Source organism: Pelophylax lessonae (genome assembly GCF_965119305.1).
Source record: "Pelophylax lessonae genome assembly, chromosome: 3".
NCBI classification, from domain to species: domain Eukaryota; kingdom Metazoa; phylum Chordata; class Amphibia; order Anura; family Ranidae; genus Pelophylax; species Pelophylax lessonae.
The window spans coordinates 3,218,918-3,242,201 of record NC_138770.1 but is presented as its reverse complement, the minus strand read 5'-3'; the positions used below and the strand labels follow the sequence as shown (position 1 = coordinate 3,242,201).

The 23,284-nt window shown below is 45.4% G+C and overlaps 3 protein-coding genes across 3 annotated transcripts in view; 1 reads left to right on the top strand and 2 right to left on the bottom strand.

The window, feature by feature from the left end:
• LOC309549119 (uncharacterized protein) overlaps positions 1-23,284 on the top strand; it is a 2,919,967-nt gene that overhangs the window by 165,788 nt on the left and 2,730,895 nt on the right. The window lies entirely within an intron of this gene.
• Positions 1-23,284, bottom strand: part of LOC309549117 (uncharacterized protein) — a 4,285,597-nt gene that overhangs the window by 1,642,079 nt on the left and 2,620,234 nt on the right.
• LOC309549123 (uncharacterized protein) overlaps positions 1-23,284 on the bottom strand; it is a 275,016-nt gene that overhangs the window by 115,086 nt on the left and 136,646 nt on the right. Inside the window, exons 5-6 of the mRNA XM_082249160.1 lie at positions 8,382-8,472; positions 6,908-7,334 (exon numbers count right to left, since the gene is read on the bottom strand). Coding sequence (XP_082105286.1) covers positions 6,908-7,334; positions 8,382-8,472 — 518 coding nt within the window. The remainder of the gene's footprint in view (positions 1-6,907; positions 7,335-8,381; positions 8,473-23,284) is intronic.

Here is a 23,284-nt window from a genome sequence, read left to right as displayed (position 1 = left end):
GTATACGGCTGTTCTCCCTGTGTAGCGGCTGTCAGTGTGTATACGGCTGTTCTCCCTGTGCAGCGGCTGTCAGTGTGTATAAAGCTGTTCTCCCTGTCCAGCGGCTGTCAGTGTGTATACGGCTGTTCTCCCTGTCCAGCGGCTGTCGGTGTGTATACAGCTATTCTCCATGTCCAGCAGCTGTCCGTGTGTATACGGCTGTTCTCCCTGTCCAGCGGCTGTCAGTGTGTGTACGGCTGTTCTCTCTGTCCAGCCGCTGTCGGTGTGTATACAGCTATTCTCCATGTCCAGCAGCTGTCCGTGTGTATACGGCTGTTCTCCCTGTCCAGCGGCTGTCAGTGTGTATACGGCTGTTCTCTCTGTCCAGCGGTTGTCAGTGTGTATACGGGGCTGTTCCCCCTGTCCAGCGGCTGTCAGTGTGTATACGGCTGTTCTCCCTGTCCAGCGGCTGTCAGTGTGTGTACGGCTGTTCTCTCTGTCCAGCCGCTGTCGGTGTGTATACGGCTGTTCTCTCTGTCGAGCGGCTGTCAGTGTGTATAAAGCTGTTCTCCCTGTGCAGTGGCTGTCAGTGTGTATACGGCTGTTCTCCCTGTCCAGCGGCTGTCGGTGTGTATACGGCTGTTCTCCCTGTGCAGCGACTGTCAGTGTGTATACGGCTGTTCTCCCTGTGTAGCGGCTGTCAGTGTGTATACGGCTGTTCTCCCTGTGCAGCGGCTGTCAGTGTGTATAAAGCTGTTCTCCCTGTGCAGCGGCTGTCAGTGTGTATACGGCTGTTCTCCCTGCGCCAGCCACCCCTGATCACCACCACTCATCTCTGCTGGCCCACACACAAGTAAAGCCACATCTGTAATGCATTTCAACAGCCCTTCTCAAAGGGTGCGGCTACGAATTTCGAAGCATGTGACGTTCTTTTTCAAGTCTAGGATCAAGTAAGAAGTGCGCATGCTCTGAAACATGTAGCCACACCCAGTAATCCTCCAATTGTGACGTCACTTCTGCCCGGTGGGCGGTGCATTCCAGCATGGTTCTTAGGCAGGCAGAGGGACCTGTCAGCACTGGCGCTGTGTACACCTCATGGAGAACGGTCGCAGGGAGACGGACAGCGACTTGCTTTTTTATGAAGAGCGCAGAGCTTACTTATACATGTGCATTGCCAATTGTGTTCCAATATGAACAATAAATATGTCTTTATACTGCACTTAGAAGGCCTCTCTCTCTTACTTATTTACTTTCTGTGAAGCCCCCTCTAGTGTGCTATCAGTTTAGGTACAGGCAAATTTATTGACTCATGGTAAGTGTGAGCCCGGAATCTTGGTCAGGGTTTACTGCAGGTCAGGCTGGATGACTCACAGAGAAGACTCCCAACACTCAGGGGTCTTCACCAGAGGGAAAGCCAACCAATGTCACATCACATACATGGTCCAATGCCCGGTAGATGCAGCCCTCCTTGGATGGTGAAACTACAAAAACAAAGAAGCGGAAGGCGCAGACCCCTAGTGCATTACCTGAGTAACAGTGGAATTTATTAATATGAAAAGCAACCAATAAAATGCATACTCACAAAGGTGCAGAAATATACAGCATGTACATGGAAGGTTACATGAGGTAGAAAATCTAAGTGTTTCTGCGTCCTCACATAAGCACACTAACGTGTTTCGGGGGGCACACCCCCTTCTTCAGAGCTGTGCTAACCAGCACAACCAAATACCTCGTGTTTAAATACAGCAGAGCACACCGAAATGTGTGTAGACCTTACCGTCACCAGGACCAGAATGTGGCATAGCAATTTATTTACCTTTTTAATGTAGTTTTTACAATTATTTTTTCAAGTTCTTTTCCACATGTATTCTATAGTGTGGTCATGGTGTCTATATGGGGTCGGTCACACTCATTCTAAAGCATCGTGCACACGCAACGATTATTGGCCGACCGATCGGCTGTCTTTTGTCCAGTGTTGTTGTGTTGGTTGAAATGTGCTCTAGACTGCACACAATTTTTTTCGGCCAACAAAAACCAACTTCAGAAGTGATGTCATGTGCTGGTTAACTTTCCGTGTGTTTTTTCTTCTCTGAGCATGCCCAGAGAAGAAACTGTCTCATGAGTATCAGTACCAAATATATTTTTAGAAATGTTTTTATATGGATTGTGTCATAAATTTGAGAATAAGCCCCCATAATGCCCGGTGTTTACTGCATACAGACGTTGGTGCTGGACACACATGGGGGATCATTCATGTACAGATGTGTGTACATCCATTGTAATTACACACAATTTTTATTGTATTTTTTTTCATTTTATTCTCCTTCCATGTATATTTAAACTGTCATCTCAATTAACTTACTTTTATTTTAATTTTTATATTTTTACTTTTTAAATGTATTTTCTATTTTTATTATTTTCACAAATCCTTTTTTTCCCATCTGTGACACACCACTGTTGGGACTCTCATGTGTTTACAGTGTTAGACCGGAAATGACGTGTTCTGCTACTTCTGGTTTCCGGCTGGTACACTGGGGCTTCCAAGTGCCGGTGCTTTTATCATCAATAATGTTGTCTTTTGCATCCTGGGTCACATTGCGGCTGTTCCCCCTGGTATTTGGCCCTTGTGCTCCCGGTTACTGCTTTTCCATTGCCCCTGGGGAACACAGGAAAGAACACAGCAGCACACCCACACCCCACACTTCCGGTTTTCAGGATCCCGGCAGCTTTCGGTCCATGGCCAGCTGACAGCTTGCCGGTTCTCACACTGGTAATGGGGAGACAGAGTACAGAGAGGTCCCAGTGCTGATGATTCCTCCAGGGCCCAACCATCTGGAGCTGGTAACATCTCTCCGCTGATTGCCACATCTTCCGTCTACATATACATTTAATATATCAGTTTTTTTTTTCTTTCAGCTCCTCCCTTCCTGCTTGTTGTGGGCGGATTTCGGTGTGCTTTGCTGCATTTAAACACGAGGTATTTGGTTGTGCTGGTTAGCACAGCTCTTAAGAAGAGAGTGCGCCACCCAAATGTGTTAGCATGCTTATGTGAGGTCGCAGAAACACTTGGATTTCTGCCTCGTGCATCCTTTTTATGTACATGCTGTATACTTCTGCACCTATTCGAGTATGCATTTTATTGGTTGCTTTTCATATTAATAAATTCCATGTTTACTGACTATGCACTAGGGTTTGCACCTTCCCCTTCTTTGTTTTTTGTGGCTGATTTCACTTTTGTTGCCAGTGGTTTAGACATTAATGGCTGTGTGTTGAGTTATTTTGAGGGGACAGCAAAATTACACTGTTATACAAGCTGTACACTCACTACTTTACATTGTAGCAAAGTGTAATTTCATCAGTGTTGTCACATGAAAAGATAGAATAAAATATTTACAAAAATGTGAGGGGTGTACTTACTTTTGTGAGATACTGTATATATACCAGAAGAGAGAGAAACAAAGGGGGAATCAAAAAATGCCTAATCGTTTGTTATTATTGTTTGTTTTAGATATTGTGATTTTATATGGATTTATCTGATAAGAATATACTCTTGGATCCTGAGGAAGCTCTGTTCAGCGAAACGCGTAGATTCACAAGATGTACTTTAAACAGATATTGTATTATTTATATGATTTGATATATATTGTTGTTTGTTATAATCAATAAACATGTATTATCCTTTTTTATCCATTTTTGGTCTTTAGTATTAATAGACAGGCACATTCAAATCCCCACATCCAGTGTTTGGTAGACTTACCCCCTCCTTGTCTCATTCCTTTCCCTTCCCTCCCTCCATCCTTATCAGTCGCCTACCAACCTGGTTACATAACTATTTCATAATTTATCCCAGGGGACGGTGCCATTTATTTACAGATAGACCCTTCCTCTCCACACAATCTACACATCAGTAGAGTAATACTTCCATCTTTGGTAATATTGAATGTCGTACCTGAAAATATAAAAGAGTACCCTCATCCAAAAGAGGAGCACTTTAGGACAAATCCACCATATGTGTAGAAACGTGTCCATCTGGCCACACCCCCTGAAGCAGGAGGCCGACGAGCCCGGGGGATGACACCAATTTCTATTATACTTAGCGCCATCAAATGGGCAAATGCACATTTTTAGTTTCAAATGAATGGTTGGTTTAACCACTTAGGCTCCGGAAGGTTTTACCCCCTTCATGACCAGAGCATTTTGTTGCTATTTACCACTGCGCTACTTTAACTAGTAACTGCGAGGTCATGCAAAACTGTACACAAATGACATTTATATCATTTTTTTCACACAAATAAAGCTTTTTTTGTGGCCTTCGATCACAACTGGGTTTATTTTTTATTACATAAACAAAAATCAAACATTTTGAAAAAAAATATATATATTTCTATTACAAAATATATCCAATAAAAAAATTATCAAAAAAAAAAATTTGAATGTCTGCAAAAGTTTAGGTCCAACTGTATTCTGCTACATGACTTTGGTAAAATAAAAAATCCCATGAAGTGTATATTAATTGGTTTAAGTGAAAGTTATAGTCTACAAACTATGGTGGAATTTACACAGCTATGACGTTATACTGGTAATGGTGGTGATCAGCAAATCATAGTGGGACTGTAATAGTGTGGTGGACAATTTGGCGCTAGCTGACATTCACTGGGAGGGGCATTAACTGACACCGACATCACTAGTGACACCAATACATTGATCAGTCACTATACACTGTCACTGTACTAATGACACTGGTTGGGAAGGGGTTAATATCTAGGGGCAATCAAAGGGTTACCTGTGTGCCTAACAATGTGTCGTTTGTGTAATCTGTGCTGCTTTCACTAACCACCCTTTGTTTTTTCCCTGATTTACAGAAAATTAATTGGACGAATGTGACAAACATTTATTCAGCTGTTAAAAATTCTGGCTGCATTTTAATTAACACAGTGATTTCCTATGATCACCAGCTCCATCTAGTGGCCATATTACGATATTTTTCCTGAAATACCTCCATCAGTAAAAATAGTGCAATAAAGCATTATGGCCACTAGATGGCGCCAATGATCATAGGAGATAAAATATTGCCAAAACTTGTCACAGCTGGGCGAATGTTAGTCACACTCATTCAACTATTTTTGTATTTTTAAATAGACCTCTAAATGTTTCTGAAAGCTCACACCACAAAATGTAGTCAGCCAATGAAAGGTAATGATTCTGTGACAGACCTAACCAGGACAGAGGCTTTTGGAGAGGACTGAGAGCAAGCCTCTTACCCACTGACTATGGGCCCTGTCATTTAAGGGAACACTACTCTTTGGAAGGTGTATGCCTGGGGGATCCATGGAGTGGTCTTGTTTCTGATTCAAGTTTATGTCTCCCCAAAACACACAGACTCCGGGAACTGGAGGTTCCATGTCCATATTTGGGGCCTCTATGTCTCAAACCAGCAATGACTGTAGATGTTATGTAATCAGCTCAAACCACTGGGGCCTCCTGCTATAACGTGTTTATGGTAAGTAGATCTCTCCCATTGTTCTATTGTCTCTGTCTGTCTGCTAGTATTGTCCCCTCCACCTAGGCTGGTTTAAGTGACCAGTTAATTAGCTCATGTTAAGTATATCACTGTAAGTTATCAGTTGCTAGAGGGGGGAGCATAGTTCATGTTGGCTGTTCCTTAGTTATGTTAATTATATTCTTGTTTACAGTTTGTATTGTTAGGGTAATATGATCAGGAGAGGATGTCCTCCTGTACGGTATGAAGTATGTGTCTGAGCTTCAATAAACAGTCATTCCTTTGGATTTTACCTCACATCTTGTCTGTGTACGATGTTTGGGGTAAAAGGGGCTGCTATTAGTTCTCAGTCTGCTCGGAAGGGTTTGGCAGAAGGAAGCACCTAGTCGGGGTGCCAAACGGTTCCGCCACTGACTCCATTTTTATTTTTCTACTGCCGTCAATGGCCAACACGGGACAACACTTCATCCAGGTCTTTGGTGATCTCTGATCTCCTTATGAAGGGTTTCTTACATGATGAAGATCAGTCATGGAGTATATCTGAGGTGTATATCAGGGTGTGCTTCTTCCCCACATGTCCACCAACATTCATATAGAAGACATTTCCCACACTCAAGGCACTAATACACCTCAAGGGTTGTGTGGGATCCTTGATGTACAGGAAGACAGGACTTCAGTGAGGAAGAATTCCCTCACTCAGGACAGGAAAGTGGTTTCTTCCCTTTGTGAGATCTCTGATGTCTGGAAAGACTGGACGTATCTGAAAAACATTTCCTGCACTCAGGACAGGAATACGGCTTCTCCCCCGTGTGAGATCTCTGATGTTTGTAAAGATGAGACTTCTGTGAAAAACATTTCCCACACTGAGGACAGGAATATGGCTTCTCCCCCGTGTGAGACCTCTGATGTGTGTTAAGAATGGACTTCTGTGAAAAACATTTCCCACACTCAGGACAGGAATACGGCTTCTCCCCCGTGTGTGACCTCTGATGTGTAACAAGGTTTGATTTTCGTACAAAACATTTCCCACAATCTGAACAGGAAAATGGTTTTAGTCCCGTGTGCAGTTGCTGATGTTTGTGAAGTTGGGACTTCAGTGAAAAGCATTTCCCACAATCAGGACAGTTATATGGCTTTTCCCCCGTGTGACATCTCTGATGAATAACAAAATATCTTTTTGTTGGAAAACATTTCCCACACTCAGGACAGGAATAAGTCTTTTCATCCATGTGAGACTTTTGATGTCTGGCAAGACTGGACATCTGTGAAAAACATTTCCCACACTCAGAACAGGGAAGTGGCTCCTGCCCCGTGTGCGATCTCTGATGTTTGTAAAGAGCGGACTTGGCTGAAAAACATTTTTCACACTCAGGACAGGAATATGGCTTCTCCCCTGTGTGAGATCTCTGATGAATGATTAATTGGGACTTTCGTGAAAAACATTTCCTGCACTCATTACAGGAATATGGCTTCTCCCCTGTGTGTAATCTCCGATGTGGGTAAAGACTGGACTTGTCTGAAAAACATTTCCCACACTCAGGACAGGAATATGGCTTCTCACCTGTGCAAGATATTTTGTGCACATCAAGATTGCATTTAAAATGGAAACACTTCCCGCACTCAGTACAGGACAACCTCTTATCTGTTGGAAGGATGGCACCGCCCCTCACAGTCTGAGGTTCCTCAGGATAAGAGGAATACAATGTTCCATCTACACTGTGTGGTGCCGGATGGACATTTGAGGTAGCCGGGTTTTCTCCTGGACTATACTGTGTGATGTCCTCATCTTCTACTTTACAGTCTGGAGACAAAGTGAGACAATCCTCTGAGGTTTTCCTCATCTCCCGTCCATGTACTAAAATAGAAATAAAACGATTATTACTAGACATGAGCAGATTGGTTCCCCTAAACCAGGACTCCGCCCACACCAGGCAGCCTTGTCTCTGAGGATCTTACAATTTCCCCCTCAAGGTAACTAGTAAATGGGTCCTCTGATCTCCTACCAGTTCATTTCTTTATTCATGGACCTTAGTCAGAGAGTGAGGAAACAATGAGAACTGTCTTTTATAGGAGTGACAGTGATGAGGGGATTATAGGACGAGTGTACCCTCCCCCTCTATCACTCATTGCCATCTTCCCAACACAAGAAGTTCTGCACTTCCTTATTTAGTCCATGATTTAGTCATGAATAACAGCGGGGCTGAGCCCCACCAGAGGTCAGAGAGTGAGGATGGGGGGAGAACAACCAAGATGAAGACTGGACTGATCCTGAAGACCACCATCATTGGGTTATTGACTCCTCCCTCATTATCACTTTCTGTTTAAGGTTCCAAAGTTTGAGGATGTTATCACATTATTATCAACATGTAAAAGTCTGTCCTCCAATCAGATCATCAGATATAAAATGTCCAGCTGGTAGAAAATGAGTGCAAAAGAAGTAAGGCTTATGTAATATACAACTTATTATATAGGATACAAAAGTTAGGACTATACAGTATCGTAATTATGTACAACAAAGATTATATAGTGCAGGGGTCAGAAGTATGTAATGTACAACATAGAGTATATAGTGCAGGGGTCAGGAGTATGTAATATACAACATAAAGTATATAGTGTGGGCGTTAGGCCTCATAATATTGGTATTCAGTAATCAGTGGAAGCTTATATGTTACTTGAGACAAATTGCAGAGGTCCCACACCACTGCCTCCAATCTCCTGAGACTGCACTCAGTGACTTGGGTCTGAGACTATACAGACATATCCCTCCGCCCGGCACAGCCAGCAGATATCAGAGCAAGCAAATCTGGGAAAATTGGGGTCAGAGATCTTGCTAGACCTGGGCCCTCTGGACCAATCAGTGAGCAGTATGGGTGGAGGAATGTATTTAGTGTTAATGACCCACCTGTGCTGATCTCTGTAGAAGTGTCCTTCTCTATAAATGTCCCCGTTATTCCATCCTCCTCCATAGACTGCTGATCATCCCTCACATACCTCTCTTCTTCTTCTTCTTTAACCTCAACTTTTATATCTATCAGATCTTCACCCTAAAGAAAATGAGAGAAAAATCATCTGTAATATCCACGCATCATCTCCACAAGTCCATGTTCTAGATACTCCATCCCACCAACCTTGTAACAGTGAGGGATGGTGTGACCTTCCTGTGTGGAATCCCGGGAATACAGAGGATGGGGACATCTCTCTGGTGGGTTCCTGGTATTAGGTGGCTACATCATATCCTTGTGTCCTTCTGAAACCTCCTCCATCACTCCATACTCCTTATCCTCCTCTTTATACTCTTCTTTAACAACAATATTATAATCCCCGAGGTTTCCACTCTGAATTTATAATAAAACATTCATTGTAACAAACATGCTGTGTATAAATTATAACTACTAATAATTGTCAATCATCTATCTGAGTACACTGCCGGGGTATAAGATTAATACTTCTAAGATCGAGGATCTTTCTATCAACATTCCTCCCACAACTCTGGACACCTTACAATCCGCTTACTCGTATCACTAGTGTACCTGTTCCCTCAAATACCTCGATATTCATGTGACACCTTCTCCTCATTATACTAAGCTAACCTTCCTTCTTTATTTCAAGACATACATTTATTCCTGAAACAATGGGATGCTTACTGTATAATATCTCCTGGCTAGGCACGGTAAATGTCCTCACAATGTGGTTCCTCCCCAAACTGCTGTACCTATTGGAGACTCTCCCGGTCCAAGTCCCTCTTTCTCTGCTGAAATTGCTGCAAAGTACCTTTGTTACATTTATATGGCACCATAAGTCCCATCGCATCGCACAATCCACTTTGCTTTGGCTGAGATCTAGGGGCGGTCTGGGAGCACCTGACCTGTTAACCACTTCCAATCCGGGCCAATTCTGGCATTTCTCTCCTACATGTAAAAATCATCATTTAATTGCTAAAAAATTACTCAGAACCCCCAAACATTAAATATATATATATATATATATATTTTTAGCAAAGACCCTAGAGAATAAAATAGCGGTCGCAGCAATTTTTCAAACACAATTTCTTTGGAAAAAATACACTTTAATGAATTTTAATGCAAAAAAAAAAAAAAAACAGAATATTAAAAGATGATGTTATGCCGAGCAATTAGATATCAAACACATGTGTCATGCTTTAGAATTTCACACACTCGTGGAAAACTACGATACTTAAAAATTTCCATAGGTGGCGCTTTCTAAACAGGTAACCTGTAAACATTTTGAGTTACAGAGGAGGTCTAGTGCTAGAATTATTGCTCCCGCTCTAATGTTTGCAGCGATGCCTCACATGTGTGGTCCGAACATCGTTAATATATGCGGGCGCAACCTACGTACACGTTTGCTTTTGCATGTGATCACGAGGGGACAGGAGTGCTTTAAAAACTTTTTTTTTGATTATTATTATATTTTTTATTTTACACCAAGTCTTTCATTTTGTTTTGATCACTTTTATTCCTATTACAACAAATGTACACATCCCTTGTAATAGGAATAAGGTGTGACAGGTCCTCTTTATGGAGAAATGTGGGGTCACATAGACCCCAGATGTCTCCTCTACCCGGGAAAGCATGAGATAAAAAAAACATTGGTCTCTGCTTTCCAGGATAAAAACTGGCAGTGTTTTTATCTGCCAACGCAGGAAGTGATGTCATAATGTTGCTTTTAGCCTCCCAGGAGCATAGAAACATAGAGATGGCCGGGCCCATCCAGTTCATGGTCAGCTCTATGGTAATCCGGTGCCGGATCTGTTTTCCAGTTCTCCCATTGCACAGGAGAGTCCAGAGTGGCACCGAAGGGTGGCGGAAAGGGGGGGGGGATGTCCTCCTCCTACTGCCTGTAAAATCAATCAAGCGGCTCATGAGCTGCTAGGATGGCTTTTACAAGATAGGGAATCGATGGCTGAAAAGAAAGATATCTGGATGATGCCTGCAGCTGCACCCATCATCCAGATACCACTTCAAGTCCAGGACTTCATATGACAGCCTTCCGGTGGGAAGTGGTTAAATTATTATTATGCCTCCCACCTCCACACTTTTATGTCCTGGTCTGTCCATCCCCCACCCAGTCGCTGGTCTGAAATAGAATTTGGGCTTATCTACCCCACTCACCCATGCCCTTTATTATGGTCAGCTGACTCCACCATGTCCTCTCCACTGAAACAATCCTCCCCCTCTCCTATGCTATTTATGTTGTCCATATGGAAAAAATGTTGCACACTGTATTTTCTTTCTTCACCATGTTCTCTCCTGTTTACCTTTTATATAATCCTTCAATCCCAGACTCCCTGTCCTATGGAAGGATCCTGCCCTGGGCCAAAGCCAATAGATTTCAGTTGGGTCACTTTAAACAAACATGTATACCGAGCGCTGAGGGCACAGATCATAAATAGATTCATGAGCAGTGGCGGCTGGTGCTCAAAATTTTTGAGGGGGGCCGCAAAAAGAAAAATGTAATAGGTATTGCTTCGTGGGAAAAAACGCTGTAAAAATGCGTGAGTTTGAGGTCATGGTACAGGCATGGCACAGGTCATGGTATAGGCATGGCACAGGTCATGGTATAGACATGGCACAGGTCATGGTACAGGAGATGGTATAGGCATGGCACAGGTGATGGTACAGGCATGGCACAGGTGATGGTACAGGCATGGCACAGGTGATGGTACAGGCATGTCACAGGAGATGGTATAAGCATGGCACAGGTCATGGCACAGGTGATGGTACAAGCATGGCACAGATGATGGTATAGGCATGGCACAGATGATGGTATAGGCATGGCACAGGTGATGGTATAGCATAGCACGTTACCTGTGTACAGTGTAATTGGCCTGGCCTGCACTGTCTTATATTGTGTACACTGCTCAGCAGGCTGCTGGCCTGGCACTATATATTTATTAATAGTAAATGGCACACAGCGGCCTGGTAGAAGATGGTTCCCAATCCTCCCAACACATCATGGTTCTGGTGGCTGGCATCTATCCTCCAGGAGACTGACTGGCTGGCTGCTGCTGGCTTGGAGATGGAGAGAGAGGACTCGGAGGAAGAAGAGGTGTCCTGGCTGCCGGGCTGGCCTGGTCAGACTCAGTCAGACAGACTCTAACTGAGTCTGCAAAGTTCCCCACCGCTGGACGGACACGAGTCCGCAGTCCCACAGGAGAGAGAGGAGGGGGGCACTGAGTCTGAGTCATCACTTCACTTACCTCCTGTCCTGGGCTGGCTCTCCGTCACGAGGACTGGACTGACTCACACTGCCTGGTGCCTGGCGTGCTGCTGCTGCTGACGGCCGGGACTACTCTAGAGACGAGACGACCTCTTCTTCCAGTTCCTCCTCGATCACGCGCGCCGGCCAGCTGCTCCTCCTCTCTGACCATCTGATGGCGGGCGGGAAGGTGATGACGTGACGCCGGGACAGTGAGTGACTGACACACACACCGCCCCCAGGCGACGTCACCCAGGATGTCCTCCTGTATGATTGGTCCAGGCTGGAGTTTGGACCAATCACAGCCAGGACAGCACTACAGTGGGGAGTGTCGGGGCACATTGCTCTGCGCCCCAATGACCCCCAGAAGGCCGCCAATCGGTGCCTCTGCCTGGCGCACGTGGGGTGCAAAACCCCACCCCCCATAGCCAGTAGTAGGTCCGGCGCCCCTAGTGGGCTGCAAATATTATTATTTTTTTTTTCTTTGGCACAAATTCGGGGGGGGGGGGGGGCGGCACCCCTGCGCCCCCTATAGACCGGCCGCCACTGTTCATGAGAAGACCAGGACAAACCTATGCAGCTGTCAAAATACACTTTGGATAGTGCAAGATACAGGCATACACAAAACAAAAGACCACGCTAGGTGCCCCCAGTGGTCACTAGAAGGAGAATTTTCAGCAGGACTGTGAAAACAACAGCCAGGTCTATTCAGGGTAAAAGTCTCACAACAGTTTATTACCCACAATGTGGTGGATAAGAACAGTCAAGTTAATGAAAAAAGCCAACAATACCACTGCAAAATGTCCCTGGGCATTAATGGAAGGGTCATCCACAACTGTGTTGAGGGCTGATAGAGGGGCGCCAATCCAAAAGCCCTGGGAAATACGATACTGACACTCAGAGAACCAGACGGAGCACAGCAGCGCGCTCGGATGACGTCATGGTCGGCCAGTGGGCAGGAGCAGGAAGAACCAGAGGAAGCCTCGGGTCTCAGCATGGAACGCAAGCTTGGACAATTGCCGCAATGATGTGTTTTGCGCGCATGCGCTTTATCAAGTCATGGGGATAAAGGCAAATGGAGTATTTAAGCTGTATGTGTCCCGATAGAGGGGCAGGGAGTGGGTGGAGCTATGCAGATCTGGATGCCACTTAACCCATCAATGCTTATGGCTGCCATTGAGTCAGTTGCCATCAAATACAAACTCTACAGTATAATCACAAATGTACAAAATATCGTCATATCAATTAAAGAAAATGATAAAAAATAAAAATAAAAAGGGCAAACTCAGATCCTTTGAGGAATTCCACACTAAGCTCCGTATTCCCAATAACCTCTTTACCTCTTATATTCAATGGAAGCATTTTTCTCCACCCCCCCCCCCTCCATCATTAGCTTTACACCGACCAACCAAATTCAAACACATATGAATCCATGGCCCACACCAACCACACCTCATATCCTCCATCTACAAACTATTATACCAGGTGCTCCCGGTTACTGAAAACCTTCACTTTCACTATACTGCCAAAAGTATTGGGACGCCTGCCTTTACACACACATGAACTTTAATGGCATCCCAGTCTCAGTCTGTAGGGTTCAATATTGAGTTGGCCCACCCTTTGCAGCTATAACAGCTTCAACTCTACTGGGAAGGCTGTCCACAAGGTTTAGGAGTGTCTATGGGAATGTTTCACCATTCTTCCAGAAGTGCATTTGTGAGGTCAGGCACTGATGTTGGACGAGAAGACCTGGCTCACAGCCCAAAGGTGTTGTATGGGGTTGAGTCAAGCTCCTCCAACCCCAAACTCGCTCATCCATGTCTTTATGGTCCTTGCTTTGTGCACTGGTGTGCAGTCATGTTGGAACAGGAAGGGGCCATCCCCAAACTTTTCCCACAGTTAGGAGCATGAAGAATTCTCTTCAATGGAACTAAGGGGCCAAGCCCTACCCCTGAAAAACACCCCCCCCCCACCACCATAATCCCCCCTGCACCAAACTTTACACTTGGCACAATGCAGTTAGGCAAGTACCGTTCTCCTGGCAACCACCAAACCCAGACATGTCCATCAGATGGCCAAACAGCTCCATGTTCTATCCAGAACTTTCAGGGTTCCTCTGACTTATTTCAGTTTACTGCATATACTGTCCAAGTATGCTGTATGTCTATTGTAAGCTAAAGAGTATTATCTACAGTATATACCCTCTTCATGGTGTAATACCTATATACCCTCTTCATGGTGTAATATCTATATACCCTCTTCATGGTGGAATATCTATATACCCTCTTCATGGTGTAATATCTATATACCCTCTTCATGGTGTAATATATATATACCCTCTTCATGGTGTAATATTCGTATACCCTCTTCATTGTGTAATATCTATATACCCTCTTCATGGTGTAATATCTATATACCCTCTTCATGGTGTAATATCTATATACCCTCTTCATGGTGTAATATCTATATACCCTCTTCATGGTGTAATATCTATATACCCTCTTCATGGTGTAATATGTATATACCCTCTTCATGGTGTAATACCTATATACCCTCTTCATGGTGTAATACCTATATACCCTCTTCATGGTGTAATATTCGTATACCCTCTTCATTGTGTAATATCTATATACCCTCTTCATGGTGTAATACCTATATACCCTCTTCATGGTGTAATATCTATATACCCTCTTCATGGTGGAATATCTATATACCCTCTTCATGGTGTAATATCTATATACCCTCTTCATGGTGTAATATTCGTATACCCTCTTCATTGTGTAATATCTATATACCCTCTTCATGGTGGAATATCTATATACCCTCTTCATGGTGTAATATCTATATACCCTCTTCATGGTGTAATATTCGTATACCCTCTTCATTGTGTAATATCTATATATACCCTCTTCATGGTGTAATATCTATATACTCTCTTCATGGTGTAATATCTATATACCCTCTTCATGGTGTAATATCTATATACCCTCTTCATGGTGTAATATCTATATACCCTCTTCATGGGGTAATACCTATATACCCTCTTCTTGGTGTAGGATCTATATATATCCTCTTCATGGTGTAATATCTATATACTCTCTTCATGGTGTAATATATATATACCCTCTTCATGGTGTAATATCTATATACCCTCTTCATGGTGTAATATCTATATACCCTCTTCATGGTGTAATATATATATACCCTCTTCATGGTGTAATATATATATACCCTCTTCATGGTGTAATATCTATATACCCTCTTCATGGTGTAATATCTATATACCCTCTTCATGGTGTAATATCTATATACCCTCTTCATGGTGTAATATATATATACCCTCTTCATGGTGTAATATATATATACCCTCTTCATGGTGTAATATCTATATACTCTCTTCATGGTGTAATATATATATACCCTCTTCATGGTGTAATATCTATATACCCTCTTCATGGTGTAATATCTATATACCCTCTTCATGGTGTAATATCTATATACTCTCTTCATGGTGTAATATATATATACTCTCTTCATGGTGTAATATATATATACCCTCTTCATGGTGTAATATCTATATACCCTCTTCATGGTTGTAGCGGGGTTAAACATGCCTAAAGACACTGTTTGATATGTGGGAAGGAACTAGGCTCCCTCTAGTGGTAGCTGCATGGAATTTCCCGGGCTGTGACTTCCTTTTCACAAGATGAAGAAACTACATCTCCCAGGCTGCTTTGCAAGATCCAGGAACTAGGCTCCCTCTAGTGGTAGCTGCATGGAATTTCCCGGGCTGTGACTTCCTTTTCACAAGATGAAGAAACTACATCTCCCAGGCTGCTTGGCAAGATCGAGGGTGCACGGCTGCACCGCACGGCACTATGGGGGAGGTTATTTAAAGGAAGAGAGAAGCGCGCGAAGGGGGGGCCTTTCTGCGCTGGACTCTGAGGAACCAGCGAGCGAGAGTGAAGGACTGACACTGGATATTGGGCCAGAGCCTTTTAGCCTGGAGGGACGACGTGGAACCGTCCCATCTCAAGCACGAGGCACATTCCTGGAGGTCATACTGCTGTTTGCCGAGACCGGAAGTCATCCGCCAGAAGGACCCCGCGCGGCTGGCATATAGCCAAAGGACTGAGACCGCAGTGGAAGCGCGCGAAGGAGAAACTTCTGTTGGTGAGAGGGCACATGCCCAATAACTGACTTTATCTGCTGAAGAGACAGTTTTATCTACAGATAGCGGTAGCGCAGCAGGAGGTGATAAAACCCCAGGGTTTATCACCATACTCTCTCAGGAGACTCATAGACAAACAATAAGGTCTGTAAAGGAGTCGCCAGAGGCTTATCTCTCTCGCAGAAGTTATTGCTCAGTTACGCAGACACCCTGCGGTGACAACTAACAGCTCGTTGTTTTCTCTCTCTTGATCTTTATTCCTAATCTGGATTACAAATGAGCTCTATTCAATAACCTTGCTAGCGAAGATCAACAAGAAAGAAGAGAACTCTGGGGGAGGGACTCAGATAGGCCCACCTACCTGGTACTGTGTCTAGCCTTAATGCAGGAGGAGTGTGGGGGTATTCTTTTACCTTTTTAAAGCTGTTTTAAATAACCTTTTATGGACTTGTATTGTATTGTATTGTATCTCCCCTATTCAATTTGATATATAGTAAACTAAGTTTGGTTAATTACAATCTTGTGCGTTGTTCCATTGTGTCACCCAGAAGGACTACTATTCAAGAAGGTAACAAGGTATTGTTGCATAGTGAAGTATTGTATTCCAACCTGTGTATCTATTTGATAGTTCAGTCCTATTCTGGGTCAGTTGTGCCTGAGGAGGGATCGAGCCAATTTGATTGGGTTGTTAGGCAGGGTGTAGACCCAATAATATAATCAGCAGCTCCTGCGGGGGTGGTGCTACACGTGGGGGCTCGTCCGGGATTTCTACAGTCCTGCAACACAACCCTCTCAGCCCCAGAATCCCCTCCCCACGCAGAAATGGATCCTGTCGCTGCTGCTGAGTGGTGCAAGGAAGAGAATGTCATAGTGGAAAATGGCCTGGTGGTTGAAATCAAGGGAGAAGCCTGGACTGAAGAAAAGCTCCTCCCTGTTTTAAGGGCACTATCCACAGACAGGAAATTCTGGGTGATTGACATAAAAACTGACACCACTGCCCCACACACGTATGCACTGTGTGAGTGGAGGAAAGGGGTCCCTGATTATTTCAATGAAAACAGTGTAAAAACTATTGACCAAACAGAACTTTTCCTGATACATCCAGGAGTTCCTACTGCGGGTCCCTCATCCACCACCCCTGGGGTATCCAGCCAAGAAAAAGGTGTCCAAGAAGGGCATCCTGAGTCATCACCTTTGTCGACTTTTAGCTCAGAACTGTGTGCTGTTCTTGGGGAGATTGTGGCAAAATGTAGCAGGGACTCCTCGAGCTATCTGATGACTGGATATAGGAAGCTCCGGACATTCTCTGGGAAACAGCCTGTGCCTTCAGCAGAAGATGGGTTCGAAGAGTGGCTAGATACCGCCACTCAGGCTTTGGAGGAATGGGAGGTACCAGAACAGCACAAGAAGCAGAGGATCACAGAGAGTTTAAGGGGACCTGCATTAGAGGCTGTACGTAATCTAAAGCTTAGCAAGAAGAACTGCACTGCACAGGATTATTTGGACATTCTGCAAGATGTGTTTGGTCGGACGGAGAACGCGGCTGAACTTCTCTACCAGTTGGACCACTGTTATCAAGAAGAGGGGGAGAAGTTGTCCGAATTCATTAAACGTCTGGATAGGATTATCCACCAGATTCTGTTAAAGAAAGGAATAGACCCCCGGAAAATAGATGAGACTCGTGCACGACAGGTTCTGAAAGGGGCTCAACCTTTAGATCCCATTGCCATACTGTTACGAACTCGTCGAGATGGCGGCATTCTAGAATACCCCGATCTGATTCGAATGGTCAGAGAGGAAGAGGTCATGTTGGACAACAAGAAGAAAAGTCGGCAGTTTGACTCAACTGCCCGGGTTGGAGTGATAAGTGTGGAAGAGGGTGACTCTCAAGTTGAACTCCTAAAGACCCAAGTGTCTCAGTTGATAGAAATGGTGTCCATCCTGACTGGTCAGGTATCCACTCTACCCAAGGGGAGTATATCGGAGAGGCCAGATGAACCTGTTAGTCTCAGCACAGATCCAGAGCCACGGCCTGCAAGATTGTTAACTTGTTTCAACTGCGGGGGAGTTGGGCATGTTAGAAGGGTATGTCCCAGCTCAGGAAATGCTGCCGCGAAACCTCGCAAGCCAGCGGGAAACTTCAGAGGACACCGGTGAAGGAGTCAACCGGGTGTCCGCCAGTCTTAAGGGACTCCAGAAGTGGTGCAGGATCAGGGAAACTGAGTCAGGGGGTCAGACCCAAATATAACACCCCCAGTTCTAGACTCCGGGTTACTGAGGGAAGGAAAGTCAATGCACACCGGATTCGGCGGGGGCCTAGATCAAGGAAGAAAAAGGAGAAGAGGGCCAGGGTACAGAGAACTGAATCAGATAACAAGGCTACATCAAGAGAATTCCCAACTAACTTGGTCGGGCCCTCCCCAGTGGTCTCGGTTCAGGTGGAAGGAATTTACACAAGAGCCCTCCTTGACACAGGGGCCCAGGTGACTCTTTTGTATAGAGACTTCTATGATAAATATCTTACCCATCTACCTTTGCAGAAGTTGGAAGATCTGGAGATATGGGGTATTGGGACCCAAAGTTTTCCCTATGACGGGTATCTGCCAATCAAGTTGACCTTTGATCCATCAGTGGCTGGTGAAGCGGAAACCTTCGACACCTTAGCGGTGGTCTGTCCTCGTCCACCAGGGGCCAACAAAAGCTCTCTCATCGTAGGAACAAACACTGACCTGGTAAGGCGCCTTCTGATACAACTGGTCCAGGGACAAGATGCTCAGGCGCCAAGGATCCATCCCATGCTACGGCAGGCCTACCAACGATTAGTGTTGGAGCAAGAGACCCCCGCAGAAGGAGTTGGACGACTCTGGAAGCTGGATAGAGCAGAAAAGGTCTTACAGCCAGGAGAGGTGGCCTGTTTTAAGGCTTCTGTTAAACTCACATGGCAACAGCCGGGTCCCTTCATTATCTTTGAATCAGGTCAAAAGGAGAGACAGAGAGGGATAGAAGTGATCCCTGAGGTGATCCCTTTGAAGGTGTTACAGGAAAACCGTGGAAGGGTTTTAGTGAGTGTCAGAAACACCTCTATTACACCAGTGAAGGTACCGGCCAGAGTGCTCCTGGGCCAAGTCAACCCGGCTACCCCAGTTGCCCCCATTGATTTCAAAGAAAAGGAACAGGGTGAAGCGGTTATAGAGGAGCTTTGCTCTGGAAACGCTGCCCTCCTGCCGGAATGGGTGAAGAGGGCCAAGGCACAACTTGCTCGATGGAGGGAAATATTCTCTAAGGACGAGTTTGACGTGGGATGTGCCAGGAGCGCCACTCATAAGATCCGCCTGAGTGAGGACAAGCCTTTCAGGGAGAGAGTCCGGCGAGTCCCCTTAGGTGACTTAGAAGATCTACGTCAACAGCTGGCAGAGCTCAAAAAGATCGGGATTATCCGAGAATCCAGGAGCCCGTATGCTTCCCCGATAGTGGTAGTCCGGAAGAAAAATGGATCTTTGAGGCTTTGTATCGACTACCGAACGCTGAACAGAAGAACCATCCCAGACCAGTATACCACTCCTCGAATCGAAGATGCCCTACAGAGTCTGTCAGGGGCGAAGTGGTTCAGTGTGATGGACTTAAAGAGTGGGTATTATCAGATCCCCATGCACCCTGAAGATCGGGAGAAAACAGCCTTCATCACCCCTGTGGGGTTCTTTGAGTTCAATCGCATGCCTCAGGGGTTGTCCGGGGCCCCTGCTACCTTCCAAAGGCTGATGGAGAGGACCGTTGGAGATATGAATTTGATAGAGGTACTGGTATACTTGGATGATATTATCGTGTTTGGCAGAACTTTGGAAGAACATGAGGAGAGGTTGGAAAAGGTCTTGAAGAGGCTACATGAAGAAGGTCTGAAACTTTCTCCTGAGAAGTGCCAATTCTATCAGTCCTCGGTCCATTACCTGGGCCATATCGTGTCTGAAGAAGGGGTGGCCACTGACCCGGACAAGCTGGATGCTGTTGCTTCCTGGCCGAGACCCACAAATGTGACCGAACTCCGGTCATTTTTGGGCTTTTGCTCCTATTACAGGAGGTTTGTGGAGGGGTTCGCCCAGATTGCCCGACCCCTAAATGAGCTCCTGAAGAATGAAGAAGATGATGTCCCTGAGTTGGTAAAGCCGGCGAAGTCCACCATGGGCCCCCGGAAGGCTAAGGAATCCATCCAGGATCAGTGGACCCCGGAATGCGAAGGGGCCTTTGTCCAGCTGAAGGAAACCCTAACCACTGCCCCTGTGTTGGCCTATGCGGACCCCACAAAACCATATGAACTGCATGTTGATGCCAGCCGAGATGGGCTGGGGGGGGTACTTTATCAGGAGCATGAGGGTCATCTGCGACCTGTTGCCTATGTGAGCAGAAGCCTACTGCCTGCTGAAAGGAATTATCCTACTCACAAACTTGAATTCTTGGCCTTGAAGTGGGCAGTGGTTGACAAATTGAAAGACTACCTGTACGGAGCTGAATTCATTGTCAAGACAGATAATAATCCCCTCACCTATCTGTTGACTACGGCCAAGCTGGATGCAACAGGACATCGATGGTTGGCTGCCCTCTCTAGCTTCAATTTTAGCCTGAAGTATCGGCCAGGAATCGGAAATAGGGATGCAGATGCCCTATCCAGAAGGTTGCATGTGCCACAGGAACCTGCGGAAGAATGGACTCATTTGGCTCCAGAAGGGGTGCGTGCCCTATATCAGGGAACTGAATTTCGATCCCGAGGAGGGTCAAGAGCAGAAGAGATTGGGGTTTCGGCTATCGGAGTACCCAAATGCTACTGCCAGGTGACCCAGGTTGAAGGGGAGGGTTTGCCCCGGCTGTCCAAAAGGGACTTGTGGAAGGAGCAGTTGGAAGACCCTTTGGGAAAACTTCTTTTGGAAGCCTTGGAGATCCAGAGCCCTGAGTTGCTTCTAACTGACTCCCCTCAGGGGGCCCGTCTGTTACATAGAGAGTGGACCCGGTTACAGATCAGAGAAGGAGTGGCCTACCGGAGAGGTCCATCTGAAGATCTGGAGGAGAAGTGGCAACTGTTCTTACCAGCTAAATACAGAGAGGGAGTTCTGGCCGCTCTTCATGATAATCATGGCCATCTGGGGCCCGAAAGAACCTTTCAGCTTGTCAGGGACAGGTTCTACTGGCCTTGTATGAGGGCCGAAGTTGAAGGATACTGTCATTCTTGTGTCCGGTGTATACAGAGGAAGACTCTGCCACGTCAAGCAGCCCCAATGGGCCATCTACAAAGTCAGGGACCCATGGAGCTGGTGTGCATTGATTTCCTTTGCTTAGAGCCTGATCTGAGTGGCCAGGGGAATGTCCTTGTGGTAACAGACCATTTTACCAGATATGCTCAAGCATTCCCAACAAGGGATCAGAAGGCCTCAACGGTAGCCAAAGTTCTTGTAGAGAAGTTCTTTGTACATTATGGGTTACCACAACGCCTCCATTCTGATCAGGGAAGGGACTTTGAAAGCAGACTGATCAAGAGACTGTTAGATATGTTAGGCATTCAAAAGACTAGAACCACTCCCTACCATCCACAGGGGGATGCCCAGCCTGAACGATTTAACAGGACTCTTTTGGATATGTTGGGGACTTTGAGCTCAGAGAAGAAACAGCATTGGGGCAAGCACGTAGCTGCCATTGTGCATGCCTACAACAGCACTGTCAGTGATGCTACTGGATATTCCCCTTATCGGCTGATGTTTGGAAGGGAGGCTCGGTTGCCAGTGGATTTGGCCTTTGGCATTTCGCCTGATCATACCTCTTCAGCATCGCATAGAGGATATGTGGACCGACTGCGGAAGAGTCTGAAAGCGGCCTATGACAAGGCTCAGGCCACATCTGATCAACGTGGACTGCGGAATAAAAAAAATTTCGACCTAAAAGTTCGGATCCATGACCTGCAACCAGGGGACAGGGTTTTGTTGAGAAACTTGGGTGTCCCGGGAAAACACAAGTTGGCAGACCGCTGGAAGTCCCAACCTTATGTTATCTGCAAGCAACTGCCAAACCTTCCTGTGTACCAAATTCGGCCTGAAGGAAGTGTGGGTCCATTGAAGGCTTGGCATCGGAACCATTTGCTGCCTCTCTCTGAAGCGGTTCGTATGCCCCCTGTGGAAGACGAGTCAGAGGCCCCTTCGACTTCTCGCCGGTCCAGACCAGTTACCAGATCTCAGACGACGCTCCCAGATGAGGGAGAGGGAAGTTCTCCATCTGAAGATTTGGAAGATGAAGAGGAGGTACCCGACTGGTTGTGGTCATCTCAGTTGCCAGAACCCACACCTGCCTCCCTGTCTTCATCTGACTTGGCTGATAGAGGAGCCCTTCGGGCAGAAGCCCCTGAATTCATACCCTTTCATATGCTTCCAGAAGAAGCAGCTGAGGATGAAGATCCTGAGGAGGAGGTTGCACCCTTCTCTGAAGAAGAACTGACCTCTCTTGAACCATCAGGTTCCTCTGTGTTGGAACATGAGGAGGGGGACATTGAAGAATCCTCAGAAGTGCCTGATCCTAGCACCTCTGAGAGCATGCCTCCACGGGAACAGAGGGAAAGGAGAGTCATTCACCCACCTAAGAGACTGACCTATGATCAATTGGGTGAATGTTCGGAAGAAGCTGTTTTTACCTCCAAAAGATCTCCTGACCAGCCTAGTTCCTCCACTGTAGATTTGGTGGGGGACAACCCTAGCTCACCCCCAGGCACAACTGTACAAGCCACCCAAGTTTTGGGGGGTCTGTGAGAGATCATGAGAACAAAGTATTGAAGTAGAAAACGTTTGCATTTAAGTTTGTACATAAGGATATTGGGTTTGGCCATTATAATAAGCACAGTTTTTGATGTTCACAATTTGGTTTACTTTGTGAGTTAATGTTTGCGCACATTTTGTTGCTCTGACCTCACTATATGTTTTTTTCTCTTTCTCACCTTTTGATGTTTTTTTTTCAACACAAACTTTAAGATGTAAGTGTTTAAGAAATTGCAAAGGCACATGTGCTTTTTAAAGGAGCACTATATAAAAGCACTAGAAATCAGCACTATATTAACACTGTAGAAATCACTTATTTGCTTATTAATTGCACTTTATCGTTTTACTGTTGCACTGCTATTAGAATACAAAATTGGATGTATTCAGATTGACTTATTTCAGCAAAATGTTAATGTTTTTGTTGTATAATGCCAACCTATGCACTAGGGTACATACTGTTGACCTCTTTGGGGACCAAAGTTTCTCAAGTGGGGGGAGTGTGTAGCGGGGTTAAACATGCCTAAAGACACTGTTTGATATGTGGGAAGGAACTAGGCTCCCTCTAGTGGTAGCTGCATGGAATTTCCCGGGCTGTGACTGCCTTTTCACAAGATGAAGAAACTACATCTC